General features: G+C 45.2%; 2 protein-coding genes across 3 annotated transcripts in view; both read right to left on the reverse strand.

Moving 5' to 3' along the window:
• Positions 1–341: 341 nt before the first annotated feature.
• On the reverse strand, positions 342–5,660 carry LOC124302506 (L-threonine ammonia-lyase-like). Of its 2 annotated transcripts, none has more exons than XM_046758749.1 (6): positions 5,623–5,660; positions 3,021–3,140; positions 2,557–2,915; positions 2,315–2,477; positions 1,702–1,994; positions 342–1,154 (listed from the first exon to the last, which is right to left on the reverse strand). In XM_046758749.1, the coding sequence occupies exons 1-6, from the start codon at positions 5,656–5,658 to the stop codon at positions 788–790; spliced, it is 1,338 nt and encodes a 445-aa protein (XP_046614705.1). In that variant the 5' UTR covers positions 5,659–5,660; the 3' UTR covers positions 342–787. The 2 variants fall into 2 exon arrangements, with proteins under 2 accessions (XP_046614705.1, XP_046614704.1); XM_046758748.1 differs by lacking the exon at positions 5,623–5,660 and adding an exon at positions 4,837–5,137.
• A 1,154-nt stretch (positions 5,661–6,814) lies between these two features.
• LOC124302016 (uncharacterized) overlaps positions 6,815–17,310 on the reverse strand; it is a 66,078-nt gene continuing 55,582 nt past the window's right edge. The window contains exons 4-8 of the mRNA XM_046757754.1: positions 12,931–13,037; positions 12,427–12,716; positions 12,152–12,329; positions 11,131–11,300; positions 6,815–10,915 (exon numbers count right to left, since the gene is read on the reverse strand). Of these exons, the coding sequence (XP_046613710.1) occupies positions 6,815–10,915; positions 11,131–11,300; positions 12,152–12,329; positions 12,427–12,716; positions 12,931–13,037 (4,846 nt within the window). The remainder of the gene's footprint in view (positions 10,916–11,130; positions 11,301–12,151; positions 12,330–12,426; positions 12,717–12,930; positions 13,038–17,310) is intronic.

The raw sequence follows: 17,310 nt of genomic DNA on the forward strand, positions 1-17,310 counted from the left end.
ATAGCCAGCATTAATTTTCTTGCTCACCACCCACAGTATCCTCTTTAAAAATCTCCCCTGAAAAAATCCCCCATTGAAAAAATTCTCACTGCAGAATTTTATATTTTCCTCGTCAATTTAATTTAATCTGTTTTTTTATTTTTTTATTTTTTTTTGTTTTTTCTGTCATAGGTGATTTTATCCTGCGGGGATTTTTATCGGAGAGATTTTCTCTAGCCACTATTTTCTTGGATCTAGGATTAAACTTAGACCCCCTGCCGAGGTTTTTTACCACAGAAAGAAACCCCCTTTTCACATTCTCAGGGAGTATAGGCTATCAATTTTTAAGTATAAAACCGCAATACTAATCAAACATTTTTTATTAACAAAACTTTTACCCAGATACCCCATGTATAATACCCAGAATTATTGATTAACAATTTTATCTTTCGTTACAGCTATGCGAACTATAGATAAGTGTATAATATATACAGAAACGTTTGGCCCATAACCACAAGATCAGAAATAGGAATAAATAAAAGTTACACATTACAATGTTCACACAACTGAACGAGTTGCCCTCTTTTATCCACATTTAGTTAAAGTAAGCGTTGAACATATCATCTGGAGTCAACGTCGAGAGAAATAATTCAGCCGCAACGCCAAGTCATTTTTCGATAATACACCTCCTCAATGTCGTTTCAGTCCAAGGCGATTCAAAAACTATCGACGGTTTATCTTGATTTCGGTTTGAACGCGGATTGAACGCATTTAATCTCATGCGGTAGCGTCATAAATGGTTTACAATCTAGCATCCTGTGAAGGATTGATCGTCACCGTTTGAAAATTCGGAACTGTTGCCAAAAACAACCCTCCTGTAGTTGTTGTAGAGCATTTCCTGTAGCTGTCGGGCGTGATGGGCGTCCCTGGTCTCGCATACGACCTTGACCTCGACGCTGAATATGTCCGACATGATCCAGGCCCGCTCGTGCATGATGTCTTTTATGGACACCCCGATGTCGGCGACCATCTTGCAGAGCTCGGAGATCCCTCCTGGACGGTCGGACACCGTCACTGTAAACTTGAGGAGGCGACCCTCGGCGGCAAGTCCACGCTCCAGGCACCTACCCAGGATCGTCGTATCTATGTTGCCACCGCAGAGGGGGAGGACCACTCTAAAACAGATTTTAACCGATGTAGGTGAGGCAGCAACGCCCTCGAAGAGGTGCGGGCTAAGGGATGGCCCGTTTAACGGTTAATTAACTTTTACGATTATACTTCGTTTCGGGTCGTTACGTAACGACGCCCGGAAACGACGACGGAATGACGCGCGAACTCTGGATGGAACGACTGACGAAGAACCACCACCCCCATACTTCGTTGTTTCTCAAGGATCGCTACTCCTTGCCGTATACCTACCATCTTCCTGCGGGATCGAGTATCAGAAAACGGGAAAACCGGGGTCCCAGGAAAAACGGTCTTACAGGTACTGTGAGGAACATTATGCATTCGAACTACCAGAAATCACATTCCAAGAGCTCGTAAAATTGTACAAAATTGTTTTATGAGTTAGGAAACTACTAAGTTGGTGTGGCATTTGAAACGATGGCGATCGGAACATCGTTCAGCTCTTCGTTGGAGGAACTGAGCCGTTACTTTCCTAATGAGCTGCTTGAGAGATGTTGGAATCTTTAGTTGCGAACTCAAATGGTGTCACCTCACCTTTTTCCTTTCAGTTCGTCGAGCTGTCCTGCGAGAATGGCGGCCAATCCCGTAGCTCCGGCACCCTCGACTATGCACTTCTCATTTTCGACCAACTTCAAGATCGCTATGGCGATCCACTCCTCCTTGACGACGACTAGCTTGTCAATCAGCGGATCGGCAGTAACGAAGGCGTTGTAGCCAACCATAGGAACGGCCAGACCATCGGCTAGAGTCGATTCGATCGGTGTGTAAGTTGGACGACCGGCTGTCCGGGCTGCCGTGAAACTTGCGCACCTGTGGGACTCGACGCCCTGGGAAAAATCGGTGAAAAGTGAATAAGCGGTTCTGAGAGGCCTTTTGGAGAGAAAGAATTATACAGTTTCATTACTTTTTAACTTTTTTTCTCTTTTTAACGTGTCACCCGAAAAATTTGCCGTAAAACCCAGAGAAAGTATGAAAATATTTAGAAGTCACAATATTTTCCTACTTCCACCAGTTTCTTTTAGTATTTATCACATATATTTCGAGTGGCTCATTATAAAAAAAAAAAAATGTCAAATAAGGAACTACTCTGTTATACTGTATTTTAGGATACGTTGGAATTAATGCTTCTGATTCTTCCAATTCTTACTATAACTTTCACATGCGGATGCAGGGTTTTTATCGCCAGTGCAACACCGGCGATGAGACCTCCTCCTCCGACGGGAACGACAACGGCATCGATATCTGGAACCTGCTCCACGACCTCCAATCCCAATGTTCCTTGACCGGCCATGATGTGCGGATGGTCGTAGCTGGAGGAGGGAAAGACCGCATATCACACTTGTAACAGTGGACATAGACGCCAAACTGAGTCGGGAATATGGTTCCTACCCGTTGATGTAGACGAGGCCCTTTTCCTTGCCGATCTGCATGGCGTTCTGCTTGGCCTCACCCATGTCCGAACCCTGGACGACGACCGTTGCGCCGTGCTGTTTGCACGCCGCGATTTTCATGATCGGCGCCACAGCCGGCATCACGACTGTCACCGGTATTCCAAGTTTTGCCCCATGGTAGCAAAGTGCCAAGGCATGGTTGCCCAGGGAGGCCGATATCACTCCGTTACGTTTCTGCTCGTCGGAGAGCATCAGCAAAGCGTAGCGAGCGCCTCGCTCCTTGAAGCTTCCCGTGGTTTGCAGGAAGTCCTTCTTCAGGTACAGCTCCATGCCCATGGAGTCCGAGAGCCGGGATCTCTGTTCGACGGAGGTTTCGGGTGAGTGTCATGAAAAATGATGTTTGTGCAATTGGAAGCGAATCGAAGACTTCCGATTGCTCGATATACAGTGATATTCACATACCGCACATGGTGTGTTGATTATCCCCGACTTGATTTTGAACGCGGCTGAGGTCACGTCTTCGAAGGTGATTTTTTGCGGATTTCCCTCGACGCAGTAAGGGTCAAAGACTGACTCATCTCCCTGTAAAATCAAATCGTTGTACGTATATGCGGGCGTAAAACCATTGATCTACTGCGATAAGTCCAAGCAATATTCAGTTAGTAATTCTTCAGTTCCTTGATTTTACGTAAATACTCCTGCTGTGCCATATCTCCCTATTATGATAGAATATGGAACGTCGATAGTCTTTTGTCACCGCACATATTGACTCAATGACTCAACGCTCATTACTGATAACGCGCGTATATTGGGTCAAAGGTTCGTGCTGAGTCAAAAAACCGTTAATCGGTACTTACACGAGTCTCTCTTTGCTTAAGGGGGGAACCCAGTTTAGACCGATCGAAAAATCGTCTTTTTTTTATTGCACGAATCGTTAGTATAACTATTCAAGAATATGTGGTCAAAATTTCAAAGCAAAATTCCCATTAGTTCGAATGCAATGAGCACTTAAGTGACCGCCCGTCGGTTCTGTGAAGAAGCGCTCGGTAATTATAACGGAGCGGTCGCCCAGGCCCTTCTTTTCCAGCTACCTGCCTCAATACCGCTGTACTATTGAATAATAGAATGACGCATATGAGCAAGAAGAGGGATTGCTATATGACGCTGGAATAGCTGATTAACCGGTGAGCATTTTTTATAATTAATTATTGCCTTGAATTTCTCGTTTTCGCCACATTTTATTTCAAACGCGTTTTTCTCGAAACGACTTTTTTTCGACTTGCGTACATTCTAGCTCAAAAAGTTATTGATCAATCGTTCTGAAATTTGGTGTAGATATTCTTTATTCAATTCCACGTGATATGAACCTAATTCGGGGATTATATTGTTATTAAAAATATATGTTTTTGTGCAAGAAAGATGAAAAAATATAGTATAAAAACATGACATTGTGTTCAAACACCTCAAAAACATGCAATTTTCAATTTGTTTGATCAAAATTAGGTTCATATTCTTAGAAAATATGTTTTTAATGAAAAAAAAAAAGATAAAAATTGCGACGTCAGGGATGTACGCAAGCCAAATGCTCGGATGGCAATCGCCCATGGACTGCACGCGGTAACTCCACTATTTCCGGCGGAAATCATTTGAAAAAATTTCAAAGTGTACTTGAAAACATAAATAAAATATCCTCCAAGTTTAAACATTTTGTGATTATTCCTTTCTGGTTAAAAAAAATCATGAAAAACAGCAAAATTTCGACCTCATAAACCGGTTTCCCCCCTTAAAGTCTACGATTCACGTTGTTGGTCTTCAAGATCAACTCTGTGATAAATGTTGCTATGATAAATTCGCAGAATCGGTTAATGTTGTCAACCTTGGAATATGGATGTGAACCACAAAAAGTATCGAATGCCTGAACGTTAGTCATTGAAACTGTCACAGGACTGTTGTTATTATTCAATGTAATTTCATTTTTTTTTTGTTTACAATACTTTGTGAAATATGAATCTCAGTGTTATACTTTTTAACTGTGTTAAACTTTCGTGAAACCGATAAATCGAAAACCCATTATTGGTAATGTTAATTCGCGTTCGAAGATGTGACAACCGATTAAAGTGCATTGTTCAAAACGAGTGCGTGATGGATGAAATTATTTACTTCAATTTTTCACAAGGTACGGAACTTGAACATAAAATTCAATCCTAAATTATCCCGTGTAACACCCTCGCCCTGCAGTAGAGTTTGATGAAGATTATAAGGGAATTAGATAACTTACCGTAGAAATCGAGGAGACGGAAATGTTGCTAGTGCTCGAGTAACTCTTGTTAACTCCATTTGAAGCAAACAAGTTAAGAGGCTGACTTGGAAGCTTATTCAAATCCCTCATCTCGCACCTTGTTTTCAATCTTCGTAGGTAAACTTTAATTACGTTATTGAACAACTAATAACCTGAACTTCAGACGAGATACTGCGCGGGATACGTGTTTTATGGAAAATTGCCTCCGACGAATATAATCGCGAACCTTGTGACCTTAAGCTCGAGTCTCCTCTTGTCGAGAAACTTTACTACTGCTGCACTTACGAATGGGGGCGGGTTACTTGCTTCACTCGGCAACAGCACGTGCTGTGTCACGTGGCGGTCACTTATCGTCGTCGGCTGTTTCTCGGACGGAACATTTTCATTATATATATACGTATACATAGCCTCGACACGCCTCACCACCGCCGCATCGACTTTGACCTTATCAACCATTATTTCGCAACACGGTTTACTGTGGCAGCATTTTTTTCGAAAATCCGCCATAAAATTCTCGGGCTCAACGCGTGTTTTTTTCAACTACAGTGAAAAGTCGCGACTTGATCGAACGGAGACGAGATTGCCAGTAATTATGATAACTATTGATCGTGAATATGTAAGCAACTGCAAACACGTGGATGGAGATAAATTCGCTGAGAAGAATTATTTGTGGAATAATAAGCAAGCACGGAAAATTCCCATTACACTAAACGCTGTTTGCAAACCGTTAGAAATCGTCTGATTATAAGGGTCAAGTCCACTTACCACATTAGCCTGGCGCCAAATTTTTCTGTGCTCCATTCTTATACTGTGGTCAGAGTAAAATTGAAACAGTCACTCTCGCCGGACGTCAGTCAGTGACTCAATAAAAAAACGCAATCCAACCAACGACTACGAATCAATGACCTCGCTCTCTGATATCTAGCCAGAAAAAACTGGAAAGAAACCACATTGCACTATTCTGTAAGTCTCGCTGTAATGATTAGTTGAAATTCGGTCATCGCACATGTATAGGTGACCCAGCTTTGACCCCATCCAAATGTGTAGATCTTAAATCTATCTTAAATGTAAGCTCAAGTGGCTCTTACTTGATCATCGAATATTCACCTACTAATTTCTTCGTGCTGACATTTTACAGCGACAAATCTGTAATACCGTAAAGATTTACTGGTTTTCAAGAGGGTAAATAAATTTCATTGCCAGAATGCACATTCTGGATCGAATTTGACTATAATCATTGCTGCATCATTGTGTGAATCATAATACTCGGTGAATTTCCTTAAACAAAATATGGTCGGTAGTAACAATCGGAGTTGCGCTACATTGAAGACTCAAACTTGACTGTGTTCATGTTTGTTAATTTAATCTTAAACAGATTGCTTGGTAAAAATAGAATTTATCACATTTTATAGCAAGATAACTTCTCTGGACCTTACACAACAACCGTGTATGATCGTTGTCTTGAAGTGTTTGAATTTGTGGTTAAAAATTGAACTACTGACCCCACTGTGATATTATCGTAAATATCTCTAAGAAACAAAATGTCTCCGATAAATTGAGTGACACTGATTTCGTACAAATATAGCGTACTATAAATTCATAATCTGAGGAAACCTAAAATATAATATCATTACATTTGAAAGTTTTCGACAAAATTGCAGCATACAGAGATAATTTTTATTCGTCAGAAACACACAAACATAAGATAATATGATAATCTAAAAGTAAGGCACAAATTTGTGAATAGCAGATACATTATACATCGAGCAGTATTTGAACTCAGCAACAGATAATCTCATTATTCTGTACAAATTCTCGCATATCGCCGGAACGCAGATTGTGCAGGAAACGTGTTTTGAGCGAGCCACACTCAAATCTTTTCTTCGTCGAATAAACAACGTAATTCACAACCCCGGCTCATTTTCTGTGCCTTTGCAGGGAATGATCTGGAAGCATCTTAGCGTGGACTCGGTGCCTCGCTTCTGCTACGATGAACAATCTGTCGGCGTTCACTGACCAGCTGCATCAGCTTCGCTCTCGGGCTTCCCGGGTACCTGAACCCGTTCCTAACGCTGGCCACGGTGTCGATGGATTCAGAACTAGCACCAAGTGGATCGCTCGAGCTGGTCCCACCATCGCTACGATATTCCCTACCGGAAGAGTCTCTCCCTGCTTCTGGAACCGTGAGAAAACACCTTGGAACCTCAAGGTCGCCGGGCCGCCGCAGGACCTTCGGTTCCTCTGGGTCGTGGTGCCTTCTTCGTGGCCTCGGACTCTTCACCCTGAGATCGGAGACCCGCGTGGATCGCCGAAAGTAGGGCTTCGCCGACCTGGCGAGGCGACGGGGACTCGTCGCCTCCATCAGCTGCTGAAATATCCTGGTCTCGACGTCACTCGAGAGCTTTTTCGGACTGGAAGCGGGCGTCTCTTCGTCGGTGACACAGGCAAGCTCTTCGAAGCTGGAGCTGAGGTTTTCCGGATGGTGGAACGGAGCCTGGCCTGGGTCTACTAGATTGAAGCTAGTAGCGGCAGACTCCAAACTGAGGCCACACTTGCCGAATAGGAACTTGTCGTGCTGGACCGCGTTTTCTATACAGTTTTCCAGTTTCTCAATACCCCTTAGACAGTTTCTGTACGAATCTATCGGGACGTCGAATTCCTCCTGCTTCAGGTACTCGTCCGTGTCGTCCTTTAGACTGACCCGCCGGCCCTGGTACTCGATAAAGTCCTCGTCTCGATCGTCGTGTAACGTCATGCTCGCACCGAAAAACTCATTCATGGTGTTCATGTTGTGGACGAAGGCGGTGGCCTCGTCGAGGTACGAAGCGAACACTTCCATCCGCGCGTCGCAGCAGGGACTCTCCTCGTCACTAAGCATCGCGTTTTCGCACCCATCCGAATCGCTGGTCCCGGACTCCCCACGCTCGCCGAACACCAGTGGCGTGAACCTGACCCTCTTCATATCCAAGTCAAGGCTCTTCGCCTGCAAAGCGTCGGATTCTTCGTCCGAGTTATAGAGTGGCGCGGACCTGACCGTCTCCGAACTTTCGGAAATCGAGGATATGTCGTCTCTGAAGCTGGCCTCGCTCGCGCTGCAGTCCTGCGGCGTCGAGGCATTCGGTTTCTTGTCCGTCAGGCCATCACTGTCCGACGAAAGTGCGTTCTTTATTATCGGTTTCGGCCTGCGTATGTCACTCCCACGGGGCCGACCGGACGGTTTCGAGTTCGAAAACGAGACCCTCTTCTTCAGGTTACCTCTGCAACCCTCTTCGCTCTCCGGAGTCTCGATCCGACTCGTGTCACCCGAGTCTTCGACAATCGGGATGAAGCAGTTTCTGCCCAAGACAAGGGCCTCGTAATCGTGAACCCGAGACGTGTTGCCCACCGATACCATTGACCTTGGTAACTCGATCACCTCTTCAGCGAAGTCTTCCTCGATACGAGACTCGTACGGCTCCTTTTTCGTATGGGCTACAACGTCCGGAGGGCAGAGAGTTTCGTCCATTCTCAACGTCCCCTTTCCGCTCGTTTCTTCCGGGTCTAGACTATCGTCAGAGAAGCTTGAATCGACGTCGATACCGCTATTCGCAATCATTTTAGCGACTAGGAGTGGCGACTTCAGCTCTTCAGCTTCGAGCTTTGCGCTGGGTTTGAGGAAATTGTACTTGGCGTCACTGACCGGTGTCAAGACAGAATGTAAAGGTGGCCTCCTCGACGTGGTATCAAAGAACTTGAGGTCTTCAGCCCTGAGCTTTCGCCAACAAGTGTCTCGCCTCGACTGCCGAGCAATTCTCGCGTCGAAGAAATTGACACCCTCGATTTCGGTGCTCCTCTCGCTTGTTTCGGGACCGAAAGATGTTCCGACGGAATTCGTCAGCTTCAGCGATGTCTTCGGAGTAACGTGCTCGGTCAAATCCGGCATCAGTTCAGCTGCCACGCCATGGTCATTCACCTTGACGCAGCTCTTCGGATCTTCGAAGATATTCTCGATCCTGAAAGTCCTTCCATCGCTCTGGCAAGACGCCGACCGCGTCGCGACAGTCGGTGACGATTCAGCAGGCAGAATGTGGCTCATTTTTAGATCCTCGGCTGCCACGCGCGGAGACTTGCTCTGACCCTTGGTCTGTGTTTCTTCGTCTCTGACCCTCGCTGAAACCCTTTCCTCGGCCGTCGAAGAAGCATTCGCTTCCGTAACTGCGATTTTAGAGTCGATTGAATTCGGTGACTCTATAGTGATGCTCAGCATATCCGGTAAGGTGATACAAATCACGCTGCGCTCCACGCCGCAGGGAACTGGATTTGAAGGGACCTGGTGACAGCATTCTTGCAGACCGTGACAACTGTCGCATCCTTTGTGACAATGAGCGGACTTTTTCGAGCAGTGTAAAAGATCTTCGGGACAAGTTTGCGACGCGGTACAAGATGTAGTCTGCGAAAACTGCAGTGTTGTATTGGTCGAGTTTTCCGCGTAGCTTGGGTTCCGTGAGGCGCACGTTTCCAGAGTCTCATAGTCAGACATTGCGTCAAGGTCACACTCCTCGGTCACCACTCCAGCGTCTTTGCAACGCACTGTTTTGGCGAACCTCTCAGTCAAGGTGGCCATCTCTTTGACTCTGGTGACGGGAAAGACTGGCAAATATTCAGTTCCAGGTTGTTGGCAGTCTTCACTCAGGTCAGTGACGACTGCCACATCCTTGGTCTCCACCTTGGGATCATCCGTGATAGATGCAGTGTCCTTAACACGAACTGTCGAAGCAACGTCGGTCTGGGTGTCAGCGCAGGTCTTCCTCCGTTTGGCCAACATTTTCCGCGATATCTCCTGGAGCTTCATCCGCGTCGCGTTGGCCAATTTCACTTCAGCGCTCTCCGGTGACTTGAACTCCGCGCCTTGACCACCAGCCAGGGTATCTTCAGATGATTTTTTCGCCGAATATAATCTCTCCGTGACTGCGGCAACGATCTTCGCCCTCCTGTTTGTCCTCTGGATCGGCGTCGAGGTCCTGCAGGACACCTCACTTCCAACCGAACCCTTTCTCGCCGTCTTCAAGGCCGGTGCCACTACGGAATCGTCCTTGCTAACCCTCCGCTTAGGACTGTCACACTCCTGCTTACGTGGTAGGCTGTTCCAAGTCTTCTGCTGGCCCGCCTCCTTCGACGACCTCTGTCTCTGACCGTCCTTGTCCAAGTCCAACTTTTTTGGTGAGCCTGGCGTGATCGAGCCCCGAGGACTCCACGTACGCTTGACCTTCCCTGCAAGGCTCACAACGCCCACCTGGGACTTGCCTTTGTCCAACTGCAGGTTGGTGTACGACCTCTGACCCAGTCCAATCTTCGCCGCACCCTTTCCAGAGGAAGCGAAACTCTCCGAGGAGCCAAACTTCTTCGAGACGTTCAAACCCCCAGACTTCTTGTCTTCTGTTGGATCCGTAGCATTCGGCTGCTTGACGTATCCCTCTTCTAATACAAAATTTTTCAACCCCACCTCGTTTCCCTTCGCAAGGAAGCTTGGAAGGGAGTCGTCCACTCTCTCGGCCAGGTGTTCGATGGAACGCGATGCCAGTTCTTCGAGGTCAGCTGCGTCGACGTCCACCGAACTTTCAAGGATGTTTTCACCTGTGATTTCCTCTATCTGTACTGGTCCACTCTGGTCATCCTCAGGCTTTATTAGAACCGCGACGAGAGTGGGAATGTCAACCAGAGCCAAAGCATCCACCCGATCGTAACTTACGGTCGAGATCCTCGTGCGGTCCTGATCCTTTTGAGGATCGATCACCTCTTCCGAACTGTTCAAGGATTTCAACGAGCCAAATCTACACGGTGGAGAACTTGACTTGTCCTGAGCACGTTTGGATGATAAGCTTTCCTCCGAGCTGTATTTACGATGCAGAGTCAACCCCGAACCGAACCGCGAAGAGGTCCTGTGAACAACTTCGTTTGGTTCGCTCCTAGTGGCCGGTTTCTCTTTGGACGTCTCTTCTCCCGCTGCATCCTCCAATAGCGGTTCCGCTTCAAGTTTCTGCTTGCAACAGCAGGAAGTGCCGGATTCCCCTCCGATCTCCTGCATTTCAGAAGACGATAATAATTGGTAAGCATAATCTGGGTAACTTAAACTTGTATTCCATAGCATTATCGATCCTTGGATCGCGTGTAGTATTATTTTGCAAGCAAATTATGTATTCTGAAATTTCCAAAAATGAGTATCACCTTCTCTTCACTTGGATAATTTCAGACGCGGCTCTTGCAAGGAAGAGGTAACAGCGAAACAAGACTCACCTTTTCGGATAGCAACGACGTTAGCCTCGAGATCTCGGCTCTAAGCTCTCTGATCACCCTGGCCACCGGATCCTCGTTGACCACCGGACGATTGACCACGCTCTGTGCTCTGTGGGCAAAGCGTAGGGTGTGGGCTGTCTCGTTGTAACTTCCGCTGGCCGGTGATATCGCTGTAAAGCAAATCAACACATCGTTAAATCTCAGGTATCATGTATAACTAACCTTCTTTTACTCATCATACAGATAGAGACGCGCCATGAGTTAGATTGGAATATATCTTACTATTCGTTTGTTTCACAGTCATAAGATCAAGTGACGTTTCTCTGCATGCCTGATAGTCGCTTCTTGAAAGTTTCCATTTAAATAATTTGCGTTTAATTTTTATAGTGCGTAGTTCTCATGCATTAATACTTGATTATGGTTTTATACTGAGTAGTCAAGAGCTTCTGTGGTTCTTATTCTCAGTAAAGTATTTTCTCTGTAGTGAAGTCGAGAATGTCGGAACTACTTGATCAACAATAGCTACAACTAATGTACGGTATCACTCGAGTTGACTCACTTTTTGTGCATACTAGGTGTATTCTATACATGTACCATCTAATGTTCTTTTAGTGCATTGTACTAAAGGAATCTTAGTATTTTTTTTCCGGATGAAATGGTAGACAGTCTGCTCTATAGGTTCCTACGGTTTCATCACACCTAATTTATCCGTTTAATTCTAGAGTATTACAGAAATGGTAACTAAAAGTTTTCTACAAAATTATAGTATTTACCGATTTCCATACGATTTTCTCAACTCTTTTACCACGCTCTATCGGAATTTATTCAATCACCGAGTGTAAGCTAATCTGTAAAACGATTCGTCAAACGAATTACAATCCTGTAGACATTGGAGCATGAATACACATGCAGTTGGCGAAGCGGAAATCTGATTGAATTTGAGCTGTTTAATTTATCCCAGGTAACGGTTAATCACTTAATCGATCTGGAACCCGATACAACGAAGTCCGAAAGGACTTACTGGCGAGCATGATGGTCGTAGCATTGCCACCGAGAGCATCCTTGAGGAGCCAGGTAAGCGCGGAGTCCCTGTAGGGTATGAACCTCCGTCCAGGACCACTTCTGGTGGCGCCCCTCTCCGCGAGTGCTGATATCACATTCCCCAAGGCCACGAGACTCTTGTTGATATTCGCACCCTCCTGAAATGCAGATCTCTTTTATTTTCGTGGAAATTTACTCGCGCTTGGACGGGTAAACGGGGCAATTGGACGCCTTTATACTAGTTTATAGACTAGCCTTGAGCCGATGGAGACCGTAATTACTAGTTCCGGCCCTCTCACTACCGGCCAGATCCACCAAGTGAAGTCGAGCCCCTCGACCGCTGTGCTGCTTCTTTTCTAGGCCACTGCTGGTTCCCGCAGTAGAGTTGCTATTCTCGGACCTAGACGTCAAAGACACCGTCAGTAACGCGTGGCTCCTGCTGCTCGTCGCGTTCTGTGTCGTTGACGCAGTCTTTCTCGCTCTTGTGCCCTCCTCTACCCACGACATCAACGAACCCAGCGTTGACACCGTCTGACGAGTTAGTCCTGCGAAAACCACCCGCATCCTTCACCCTGTTCCAACTACTTCGTCAATCTAACACTAATACCTTATGACGAATTTCCGAATTGACCACTTAAATTGTTCTGCAGTATTTTATCTCATCGCCACCATATTTTAAAGTGTACAGGCTGCTTCAGCCGCAAAAGCACTCACCGCGACGAGGGGAAACAAATCGTGGAAAGTATGGACTATTGTTACCTTGAACGTAGGGTCCCAGCCTAGGGTGTTCGCGAACTCTGAGCCCACTGGAGTTCGTTGATGGTTTCAACAGATCCCTCACCCTCTCGTTGTAGATCTCGAGATAGCTGCAGGCGGAAGGTTATACAAGTAATTATTAACCACCTACTGTGACTTTAATCACCTTATCGAGCTAAATAATCTACAGTATCTTCGCACGTCTTGCGTCTAGTGATGAGAAATTAATAATAAATGTCGCGTCCTCGACTCCCAAATTACAAGCCAACGTTCGAGGAACGGTTGCATTGTTTCCAGTCGATTCACGGTTATAAAATGTTTTGGCCCCAGGAATAGATTAATTATAGAATACCAGATACGTGCATCGTCGAGGAGGCACAACCGCAAAAAACAGTTTCAGCATCTGAATCGATGAATGACAGTCAGAAACTCTTTGACTCCCGGTAACCACGAGGAAGCATCCGAGAAATTGCTACGATGAGTGTATTCCTTCGGCAGTACTTTCTTCCATCAATCGATCGCCATTCGCAAGTTTAACCCTTCTTTAACACATTTACTTCTGGCCAAGATTTTGACACCCCAGGTCAATTTAACCCGGATGGTGTTTCATCTACCTGCCATTAACAACCCTTTAGTCGAATATGAATTTAAAAATTCAGATATATATTCCAAACATTCCTTAATACATCTGCAGAAATTGAAGTTTTAAATATATAAAAGTAATTGTTTAAAAAAATTATTGCAAATCTTCAATTATGGAAAAGTGAGCATTCAATGAAAAATTCGCCCAGATCAAAATGACCCGGGGTGTCAACGAAGGGTTAATCGGAACGACAATTAACGATTATATTTGCTCCTGCAAATCGAGCGGTAATCACGCGAATCAAAAGAACGCACTCGCATCGATTCACGCGACTGAGAACCTGGTGAAAATGAGATTTGATGCACCAAGGGTCGGAGTCAGGGGAGGAGAACTCTGGAGATCAGCTTCGTGCCACGTGGTACTTTCCCACGCGGCCCTGATACAACGCGTTAACGTAGCTCGACCCGGGTTCCTAACATTTCACAGGATTCTAAGCCGGCGCTTACGACGACGTGCTTTAGAACGCTCGCGTGATGCACCGCGTACCTGCGACTTACACTTTCCATATATTTCCACCAGCAACTCTACGCGTGTAATGCGCCACTTTGCCAGAAAATTGGATAACGTGGTAGCCAAGGTCACCAGCTCCCATTCCCGACAGTGTGAAAATTTCAGACCAGACACAATTTGGAGTAGTAAATATTTCACGAAGAGACTCGATTTTTCAGGCCAGAAAAAAATACGCCCAGGGCTCTGACCTTCTGATACACAAATGATCGGTTCCTTGATGAACAAGTTCACATTGTTCAATCGCTCAGCAATATGCTTTGTACACTAGTATCAATATTCATCCCTTTGGATTCTTTGTATAGGTATACGAGACCAACCCTGAAATTGATTCTTGAACGGTTTCATTCGAGAATCAGTTAATACTTCCAAAATACCTAGCTGACAGTGAGTAAACAAACGAGAAATCATACATTCAGCTCCCAGGTAACTTTTTCACATCGAGTAACATAACTATGTGTATATTTAGGGTGGTCCTTATTTATGTTGTTGATGAATTTTTGCCGCCCCACCCCCTAAATCAACAATGCGAACCATCTTAGAGTTGAGGTAAGAATCTAAAAACATTGAGTAATTATTTCTAAATTATTTGAAGTTGATTCGGGGGGTGGGACGGCAAAAATTTGATAACACTCTAAATAAGGATCACCCTAACGTATATATAAATCCCTACCAAGTATTAACGATCATGTATTTTGTGAAAGAGTAGAGGGAAGAGGGGGGGTGGGGGGGGGGGGGGGACGCTCTCTGAAAAGCTGATCGGTGAAACTTTTCAAGTGGCTTTCGACCGTCTCTGTTCAACGATATCGATGCTTGAAAATCGGGAAGTCGAAAGCCCGGCTTCAACTCGGAGGGTGGTGGGTCTTCACCCTTATTCGCCGGCTCCCAGGTGAGGCATAACGCGCAGACGACTGACACCCCGGGGCTTCGTGTCTGTCGGGTATTACGCCGGTCTCGGGAATAAGAATCGATCCCACGGCGGTGGGAGCTGGATGGAGATTTTTCAACACGGGAGGCAGAAACTGCATCGTACCAGGGATTATAAAACTACTTGCCAATGCCGCCGAGGCGCATGCACGGCACGGCGCAAAAGACGAGGGGGGGAAGGGGGGCGGAAAAAAAAGAAGAAAAACAAGAAAATAAAAGAGAAACAAACTCTCGACCGAAGTTAAACTCGGTACGGAAACTTCTATACATAGCCCTCTAGCCCGCCGGGTTAACTGACCCACCCCAACTAATTCTGACCGACTACCCTGAGGTCTTACACCTTCTGATTGCACGGCCCGCTGGTTGAAGAGCATCAAGAGGATACTCGATGATGATGTTCAGAATTCAGCAGACTATGTACCTACAATTTTTGCATCAAGGCATTGCGCTTATACGCTTAACGTGAGGCGAGTGAATACGTTGAGAAACGAGTTCATTTACTTTCAATTAACCAAATAAATGTTTCGTTATTAATATGAAACTTTAGTCGAGCCAAATGATGATTTTTTTTAACTATTAACAAATTTCTATCGATCATTATTTAGCTGAATTAAAATTTGACTATAATAACAAAACATTTATTTTGTTAGGTTTTGTTAACGGTAAATAAAATTTCTGCTCAGTGTATTGAACGTCGTTTTGAACCATTGATGAAATGCGATCTTGACTATGAACCCGGCCGCATTACTTATGGTTGATTGATCGATAGAGCTGCTATAGGTTTAATTTTACCCTAATGCACAGTTTCGATCGATCAATCCACCGGCCGATTCTCTGTAATTGCTGAATTACACCGAATTACAAAACGGATTAAATTCACTCTAGAATTGTATGTTTGCAATCGCCCCACGGATTATAAATGAGGTTGCAAAATTTTGCAAACCTAATTTCAAGGCGTTATTATTTATCCACAAATCTCGGATTTCCTGCTACCGGCTCATTTTCACATAGTTAACGAATCCTCGGTACACAGAAGCGTTATTATATATACCTCACGCAGCCTCATTCGTTTATATTCAAACTTCCTGCCAGCTGAAACACGCTTCGCCCCAACAACCGCGTTGCATATGCACAGGTGGTTTTCACTGCGGAATGAGATGCTGTTCACTGGGTCATTAGAAAAGCTCAAAAAAATACCAGGTATCACTTTCACGATATAAAAATTCAACATGCATACAAATCATTTATGCCACAAAGAACCATGGTTCTAGTTTGTGTTAGACAGTGGTACTTGCTTTCGAATCAGGATTCCGAGGAGTGAAAACCGAATACCGCAATATGTAAGTCCTATACGTACATTTGGCGTCAGTGGTTATGAAACGGCTAATTTTTTCGACCAGTCGGTTATGTTGGCAATGCAGAATCAGCTAACAGCGCCACCATCGGTCTGTCGCGAAACAGGCCCAATCTGTGTAAACATAACATAACCCATGACCGTCGAATTTTGTGTTTTTGGGGTTAGATTCGACAGTCACGAGTTATGTTGTGTTCACAAAGATCATCACCGTAGAATTTTGTAATTTTAGGTTAGATTTGACAGTCATGGGTTGCGTTACGTTTATAAAAGATGGCAGTGGCGCTGCGATCGGATGCTCCATTGCCAACGTAACTAACGGGTCCAAAAATGACCCGTCTCAGAATCACTGAAGCCAAGTGTACGTTATATAAGGGAGCCGCGGGAGCGGATTGCAAACATGAATTTATCGGACGGCGTTATTTCTGCGGTTGTCAGTCGATCCGTTCGGAATCGATGATTTAAAACTGAAATGTCGCGTCATTGAGATTACAGCTTCATATCTCTCGCGCTCCCGGCGATCCGATTGGTGTAATGCAATTTGACATACCCGGCAGTCCGCGGTTCGAAACCCCCTTTGTTTGACCGTCTATCGTTGCCGTCGGGATTGTTTGTCGATATTTCGAATGGAGCGCGGTATTTCGCATTGTGTATAGGCCGGTACACGTCCGCAGTATCCGGCCGTTCAACCAAATGTTTAATAATACTATTTCATTCCATCCATCCACAATATTGCCCGGATAAATATATTACAATCCATCAGAGTGCCGCACGCGTCGCTGGCTCCGATTTCTGCAGTGTACGGTCGAATGAATGTCCGCCGCACGCATCCCTTTCCCAAATCCAAAGCCATGACGTGAGGGAGTGCGGTACGATATTCGTTCATTCGGTATTAATAGACTGTGATAAAAGCCTGATTAACACTATCCATTAGCATTTATAAATTCTCGTC

Source organism: Neodiprion virginianus, chromosome 4 (genome assembly GCF_021901495.1).
Source record: "Neodiprion virginianus isolate iyNeoVirg1 chromosome 4, iyNeoVirg1.1, whole genome shotgun sequence".
NCBI classification, from domain to species: Eukaryota; Metazoa; Arthropoda; class Insecta; order Hymenoptera; family Diprionidae; genus Neodiprion; species Neodiprion virginianus.

Coding starts and splice junctions, on each gene's coding strand:
- LOC124302506 (XM_046758748.1), bottom strand. CDS start 4,947: ATGAGGGATTTGAATAAGCTTCCAAGTCAGCCTCTTAACTTGTTTGCT. Junction 2,478..2,556: donor GGCCTCGTCTACATCAACGG/GTAGGAACCATA, acceptor TCCCTCCTCCAG/CTACGACCATCCGCACATCA. Junction 1,995..2,314: donor ATCCGCATGTGAAAGTTATA/GTAAGAATTGGA, acceptor GATTTTTCCCAG/GGCGTCGAGTCCCACAGGTG.